Below are 7,941 nucleotides of genomic sequence, written 5' to 3'. Positions count from 1 at the left end.
AGAGTATGTAAGGAATTCAACTATCTTAAAAGACATGGTAAGCTAATACGACATGGGGCAGTGCAAGAAGTTCTTAAGAAAAAAAATGATAAAAAAACGAATCGGCTAAACCTGAAACCATGGAGGTGGGGTGGGAGAGTGGGTGCCGAGGAAAGAAAAGTACATAAGATGGAACCCTACATATTCTTATGTAATCTTATAACAATAAAATGAGCGAAAATTGATTTGGAGGCCGAGCTCCATGGAGGTTGGTCTTTTCAAAAAAAATCAAAATTCACATTTTTTTTACATTTCAAAAAATTCCAGAAAAAATACAAATATACATGCCATAACACACATGTGTGTAAAATTTTGGGACGTAATACATTGAAAGGAGGGCTATGCAAAAAAAAAAATCATGGCTTTTCAGCACATGATATTCGTCACCAAAGTCCATCAATCTTTCTTTGCACAGATCACATTTCAAGGTATTTCATCTTGAAATTTTACACACATACACACAACATCCTTGTATACTTGTACAATTTCTTTCAGATTTTTTTAGGCTGAAAAACAAAGTTTGATTGTAAAAAAAAAAAAAAAAATTGGCCTCCATGAAGGCCAAGCTCCGAAACACCCATTCTAAAATGGGAGGTAAATCATGATGATTTCATATAAAATATTTATGACCCTGCCATGATGCACGGACAATTTCTTTTCCTATGTTCTCTCCAGCGCAACATAATTCTTATGGGCCAAAAATACAAAGGCAGTTCATGCCGGAAAGAGAGGAAAAATTAAAAGTAAAGCATGTCTCACCTTATTACTCATTGCCTAGCCGATATGATCTTTATGACTACAAATAAATTCAATAACAAAATACTACAAAATAGTTACCTTGATATTGTGGCTAGTCCATATGCTAAATTTTCAACGCAGACGGTGAGGTAATAAATCTTTCATTTTCTAAAAAGAATGAATATGGGCGCTAGAACCTCATATTTCTTCAATATTTCGATGAACTTTTAGCACATAGAAGTCACTTCGTTTTTCATATATTATGCTAGGCCTCTACATATATATCAGAACGTTCCACATCAGGTTCTTCTATCTCAGCAACTTCTACAAAAAAAAGGCAGATTCGACAAATCCGGCAACTTTTGCATTGTACTACGACTGGTTCATCTCGGCAACATATACAACACCAAAGTTTACTCAAAAGTTAGCATCATGTGGAAATGTCAGGGTAGGAACTCAAAAGCAGCAGACACGAACACATAACATTGGGAGTCCAAAATGCAAACGGGAAAACAAAATTTCGCCTGCTTGACCATTCATACCACTTTCTTACTTTTTTCAACTAACCAACTGGTTGGCAACGATTAGCATGAAAACCATCTTCTACGTTCTAATCAGTAAGATGCTGCAAACTGATGCTGTAAAGCCAATGCCAGATATGAATTTCACTAGTGGTTAGGGCGCCACCCCATGGCGCGGAGTGGCGCCGCTTGAGAGGAAGCTGTGCACACATTTTCATTTTAAAAGAAATAGTCCTCGTCTCCGTCTAAAAAAACATCTTAAAAAAATCCTCATCTTCATCTAAAAAAAAAATTACCACCGCAGCCTACCAGCAAGCACTTGGCATAACCCTCTATTTAAAAAACACCATAGGTCATCACCTTCATCTAAAAAGAAAAAAAAATACATCTAGAAAATAATCCTCACCTTCATCTAAAAAAATTTCAAAATATTTCTTACTATGGCCAACCAGCTTGCGCCACGTGGCATAGTTGGTTGGCCACCCTTCACACGAGGCTTAATGGGTTTAATTGGCTGCAATTCATACATTTTATGCTTCTACGAGACCTTAGTTTTCTAGATTTCCACTATAAAAAAAAGCTCCGTACAATTCCTTTTACAAATCGTTGAGCTTGATAAAAGAAAGAAAATTGTCCAGAATTTGATATTGCGAATCGTTAACTAGAAATAAAAAGCACGACTTCAGGGACCAGAGCAGTTTGCACAAGTACCACTAACGGCATTAAAAAATTCCTAATTGATTAACCAGATCAATCAATGGTCATTTTTTAAGGGAGCGGATAAGAAATTCGAAACTGGATTGAGAGGATGTTTGTTTCCACGGACTTATTGGTTTAGGGACTTAAAAAAGTTCCTATAAGTCCCATCTAAACCAAACAAGAGGGACTTATAGGGACTTAACGTGGGCATTTGGGACTTATCAAATAAGACTCTCAAGGAAGGACTTATAGTTGTAATATGGTCTTATAGACTTATAAGTCCCAGGAACCAAACAGGTAGGGATTTTTTAGGGACTTAAGACTTATAATTGGGACTAAAAAAAGTCCTAGGATTTATGAACCAAACAGGGCCTGAAGCACTCGTAGCAAACCGTTTTCTTTTCAGACAGTCAGTAATCAGGCATCATAGCGTGGAAATCGAAGCCACATGCTAGCCTACTTCAAGACAAAAGTCCAATAATCATATAATCCAGGTAATTATTCTTATATCCAACTAATAGATGCACTGAATTTTATTTCATGTTTTCAACATCCATGCCAACATATCCCTCTTTTTTTTTTGCGGTGAACCAACATATCCCTCTAAATTCATTGTGTAAGAAAAAAGCAACAGTTCGACTAAGCACCAAAGTTAAAAGAAACATTTAAATCTTATGCTCCAAAGAAAAGGATGATGCAGTTTACACACAAAAAACATCTTTGTTTTACACAAAACAGCAGAAGTTATCACTGGCAAAAAAAGATAAAAAATTACCAAGGATTGATTTATCTTGCTCATATTAGTTGTGAACTCATGGTCAAAGATAATTGTTCTAGCAATTGTTTGGAATAAACAACCTGCTATACAAATAGTAAAAATGACAGAAATAACAGCCCCTATTTTTTTAGATATAAAAAATATTTCAAAATATCTTATTCACTATGGTCAAGCAACTTGTCCACTATAACTGATAACACTGACTGTTTGATAATTGACACAGATGTCTATCTGCCTATTACCCAACCAATGTGAATAAGTGAACAAGGATGAAACCATTCCTGCTGTATCGACATGAACAGAAAACAATGCTGCAACTGTCTGAGTGCAATCGTCAAAGAATGCTATGATAAAAATGTAGTGCACATAAAGTTGTTCGTTTTTTTTTAAGGGGCAAGTTGCTCGTATTAATTAGACTGCAGGTAAGCACATAAAGTTGCTCGTATTAATTAGACTGCAGGTAAGCACGAGGCTGTTTTCATGTAATAATAGCATAAGTTTAACTACTTCCTTCGATCCATTTTAATTGTCGTTGATTTAGTACAACTTTGTATTAAATCAGCGACGATTAATATGGATCGGAGGGAGTTTCTTTTTTTGGGGATCTATAAGTTGAACATTTAAAGGTGTTACAAGTACCAGGACATGCATCGTGATGGTTCAGTTTATCTATTTATTGCACTTGACAAATGTAGGCAACAAATGGTCAAGAAAGATTAACAAGCCTGCATTGCATACATGACAGATCAACCATGGTCGAGAAGGCGTAATACTAGCCTGAAAAAACATCCCAATTTTACCCTTAAGTGTCTTATGATTTAGCAAAAATGAGACTTGTCACAATTAACACTAAGAATCTATTTCCCATTGTACTTACTCGGAGAAGATACAGAAACTACCTTCAACAACTATCAAGTATAACAAGCCTCCAATTACTGCCAAGTGCTTGAGGCAGAAAAAGAGCCCCCAGAACACTTGATCCAAAGAATGTAGGATGGTAACTACATCTTGCAGGTATCATCTGGACAGAAAATATACATCTCTGTTCTCCATCAATCAAGAGAATCAGAAGCGGAGCCGAATGCTCTGCGCCCACATTGCCGAACAAACATAAACAGAGTACCATTAATAGATTCTTTCACAGCACTGCATAACCTTCTTGGTGCCTATATCAGCAGAATGATAGTTAGCAACTGTACAGGTTGAAAGAGTAGAGGAGATTTTTCTAGGAATGTTAGAACGAACCAGATGCCATCTTTTGCTTAATGGGGACGCAGAAACTTGAATCTCATCTATGCCAGATAAAGGAGGTGACCTAAAGCAAAACACCTTCCTTTTGAGGTCATCCCGTTCACTTGACCTTATGTAAGAGCCTCTAGTTATGTTCCCATCCTTCCAAACATCCTTCAAGAAAAATAAGACTGGCCTCTTGCACATAGACTTCTGAATTTCCTTGGTGTCAAAATCAAATTCAGTTCTCTGGCTCATCCTATTAAAAGCGATGTAAGTCCGCTCGGATCGCTCCAATTCAGGAGGAAGAAGAACACTGGGGTACACTTGAACAACATAACCCAAAGAGATGGCAAGTGTAAGCTTCTGCCTCTTATCATAACAAACTGAGCGCTGCAAGAAGCTCATGGGTTCTATTTTCATAGCCTTCGTAAAAAGCTCCAAGCTCTCAAGAGAGTTCAATCCAGGATATATAGGATCCACAAACTCCACATGGTGGATACTGATGAAAGGAGCGATTGGATGAGCAGCCAATATACCATGGGCATTGCCTCTGATATCCCACTGATTATAACATCAGAGGGAGAGTACATACATTAGGAGAGCAGGGAGGTTAGAGGGATCTATCCAAAATTCCAAATCCATAATTACATTAATGAACTGGAAAATCAATCCATGCAGTTAAAGGTCGATGCTCACACCAAACAGAACAGCTTGATCAGCAACTGTCCATTTTTTCTAACGATGTGCTTATCCAACAAAGAGATGTGCAAAGATAGCACCGTAAAACAAGTAAACAAGCAAGCAAATCCTATCATAAACAGAGGAAATCAACAGTCAAGGCCAACCAAACTTGCTTTCACTATCATAAACACTCTCGCAAGGCCCTACTTTTGTACATGCATTACAACCAGTGAGATAACACAGGACACAGCTAGGGTGGTACCACAGAGAAAGGATCAACTTTCTTTCTGTCATAACGAATCAAGCGTGATACCCATAGTAAAGTTCAAAACAGCGCACCAGCATCTAAACTTCCAAAGCAAGCTCTACAGTGGGGCTAATTCCTCAGCAATCCCCATATTCGTTCAGTCCACATCAAGAGCGTGATACATTGCACTAATTCAAGCACGGAATGGGGAGAACTGGTTTACTAGCAGAATCTACATAGCACGACAAGCTAAGCGACCAAATTGCTTTGCTCGGGATGAGATTTATAACCATTTGATAAGATCTCTAAATAAGATAAACTCTGTAAATAGCCAAAAAATAGTTGAATGCCGACCAAAGGTTGACGGATAATAAGCTCCATACCTGATGGAAGCCATATTCGCGGGAAAGGGGCACGCCAAGCTCCGTGATGCAAGCATGGAGGCGGTCGTCGCTTCCATACAGCCTGGGGTACCTCTCGATGCACACGTCGAGTGTCCGCGCGAGCGCAGCGGCGAGGGGGAAGCTGAGCGCGACGCCTCCGCCTCCGAACGCCATGCCGTGGCTGAAATAGGTATTGGCCGAGTGGCTCTCCGACGGGGCCCCGACGTACACCATCTCCCTCCAGTCGTACTTCCCGAGCACCGCCACCAGGTTGTCCGGGGACAGCACGGTGTCGTCGTCCACGAGCACCACCCACCGCGCGCCCCCACCCCCCACGAGCCGCACGGCCTCGGCAGCGATGCGCGCGATCCGGAGCCCAGAAGGGTGGCCCGTCGGGTTGGTGTACCGGAAGCGCGAGGTGTCCTCGGACACCCGGATCGGCGGGAGCGAGTCCTCCCCGGCAGCGCTGGGCCCCGGCGCGCCGGGCGCGCTGGCGTCGAGCCAGACGTGGCCGCGCATGGAGGCGGGATCCCACCAGAGGCGGATGTACTCGCGGCGACGCGGCCAGAGGTGCGCCGAGCCGGCGATCCCGAAGACGATGTGGGCGAGCGAAAGCGGGGAGGACGCGTCGCCGGCGGAGAGCGCCTCATCCGCCGCCGCCGCGTAGGACAGCGCGGAGGAGGAGGACGCCACGGGGGCCTGGGCCGGGGACAGCACGAGCACGAGCCACAGCGCGGTGGCGAGGAGCAGCGAGAGCAGCGCCAGCAGCGCGGTGGCGAGCGGGCAGCCCCGCGGCGGGAGGATGGAGAGCGGGAGCTGGAGCGGCGTCGGCGGCGCTGGCGAGGCTTGGTGGGGCTTGGGCATTGGACACGGGGGTCGACGCCGCCGCCGATGGCCACGGACATTTGGGGGCGTGGCGGGACGTGGCGATGTTTCAGGGATGGGCGGTGCGTGCGACACACCCGGTGGGTGGTGGGTGGTTGTAATAGCACAGGTCCTTCACACTACATTCGAACCGTGCATTTCCCCTTGTATTTCAAAAAGAACGTCTGGATTTTACTTATAAAACATTACGAATCTTTGCACGATTGCGTTACTTAAACAATCCGCTGTTTTTTGAATTTGAAAGGGCGGTGTCATTTATTTATTCCAGTCTAGCCTGAGGACGGGTTAAGGTTTGAAGCGTGCACGTGGGGGGCGATGGGTTAGCGTGATTAGTGGTGGACTGCTAGCTACGATGCCACGAATTCTTTTGACTTGCAGTGTAGGCGACATGTATGCTTTAGAACAGAATAGAATATATCTCCGCGCAGTGAGCCGCAAGCTTGGTCGTTGAAAGGGTGACATGTGTCTAGGGAATGTGCTTATATAGAGGATAATGTATATCTCTTTCACTCCGCAAAATAAAATCTGAGTATATATTTTTCAGGGGACCCGTGGAACATATCCGCTGATCTACCTCATCAATGATTGTACTAGTACCAATATTTGTGGGGATGGGTTATTGCAATGTGGTATGGCGGTATTATCCTAGTGAGCAACAGGTGTGTGGCTGGCTTGAGTTTGCAGCAAGTAGTTGGAATCAGTGAGAGTTACAGTACCTGTCAAGCAACCTTATTAGGCTACATCAAATATCAGTTTCCAAAATAGTGGGCTAATGATGAGCAGTTGCCAGTTGGAAGGTGAACTAATTACTGCCTGTTTATGCATGTTGTATTTGATGTGATGGAGCTAGTAGCTGTGTTGTGTGATAGTGATATGAGGCTGAGAGCTCTGTGCTTCCTCACAAACAAAAAAACCGTGGATGTTGGAGTGATCTCATGTGGTGCAACCGTGCAAGGCATCCATGTATTTTTCTCTTTGTTTGGATTTAATATCATCGGTCCGTAGCTATTTCCCGTTGTCTTTCTCGTGAGGATCCTCCTATCTTTGGTTTTGAGGTCATGAGCGTCCATATCTGGATATACTTTGTAGAACTTCATCAGTGTACCATAAATCCAAGTGTATGCTAAGCCACTGGAAAGCAAAACATCCAAACAAAAAATTGTGCGATATACGTTTTCCGTCGAGTCTCCATTACTCCATCTTCACAATAGTTTTAACTATTTATATATACGAAAGAAAATTAAAAGTGGGCGACTGGTGCTTTGCTTTAGAATTCGCTTGTATTTTTATTTTCTCGTGAATACGCTTGAGAGCATATCTTTGCATTGATAGGGAGAAGGAGAAAAACACATCCACACCACGGGCACGTGCACAACTTGGCGCGTCCGTGGCGACCGTATGAGCAGAGAGCAATGGGGATGCTCAGCCCCTCACAAAAATTCAGGTCACGAGGATGAAAGAGCTAAGTCTTTTGGCTCCGGCAATGGCCAAGGAGCGAGCATCGTCCTTGATTGCGGCGACAACGGCCGAGGTAGAGGGAGCGATCTTGTCAAAGATGGCTGCATTGCGGTGATGCCACAGTGCACATGTGATGAGGACATGACTACCTTGGATACGACCAAAAATATTGCATACATGCATATTTGTCAGGTGATTTCTAATGCAAACTATTCAATAATCTATTTATGTTATCCAAAACAAAAATACTTCACACACTTTTGTGTTTTGTCTAATTGC

At 42.8% G+C, this 7,941-nt stretch overlaps 1 protein-coding gene across 1 annotated transcript; it reads right to left on the bottom strand.

Moving 5' to 3' along the window:
* Nucleotides 1–3,478: 3,478 nt before the first annotated feature.
* On the bottom strand, nt 3,479–6,317 carry LOC125509802. Its single transcript, XM_048674831.1, has 3 exons — nt 5,320–6,317; nt 4,021–4,569; nt 3,479–3,941 (listed from the first exon to the last, which is right to left on the bottom strand). The coding sequence occupies exons 1-3, from the start codon at nt 6,181–6,183 to the stop codon at nt 3,828–3,830; spliced, it is 1,527 nt and encodes a 508-aa protein (XP_048530788.1). The 5' UTR covers nt 6,184–6,317; the 3' UTR covers nt 3,479–3,827.
* Nucleotides 6,318–7,941: the final 1,624 nt, after the last annotated feature.

This window comes from Triticum urartu, chromosome 1 (genome assembly GCF_003073215.2).
Source record: "Triticum urartu cultivar G1812 chromosome 1, Tu2.1, whole genome shotgun sequence".
NCBI lineage: Eukaryota > Viridiplantae > Streptophyta > Magnoliopsida > Poales > Poaceae > Triticum > Triticum urartu.
This window is presented reverse-complemented; position numbering and strand designations above follow the sequence as displayed.

Bases quoted from the DNA above. Each gene is read 5' to 3' on its own strand.
- LOC125509802 (XM_048674831.1), bottom strand. From the start codon at position 6,183: ATGCCCAAGCCCCACCAAGCCTCGCCAGCGCCGCCGACGCCGCTCCAG. The intron at 4,570-5,319 runs GTATGGAGCTTA...TGTTATAATCAG, and splicing joins GCGAATATGGCTTCCATCAG to TGGGATATCAGAGGCAATGC. The intron at 3,942-4,020 runs GTTCGTTCTAAC...CTGCTGATATAG, and splicing joins TAAGCAAAAGATGGCATCTG to GCACCAAGAAGGTTATGCAG.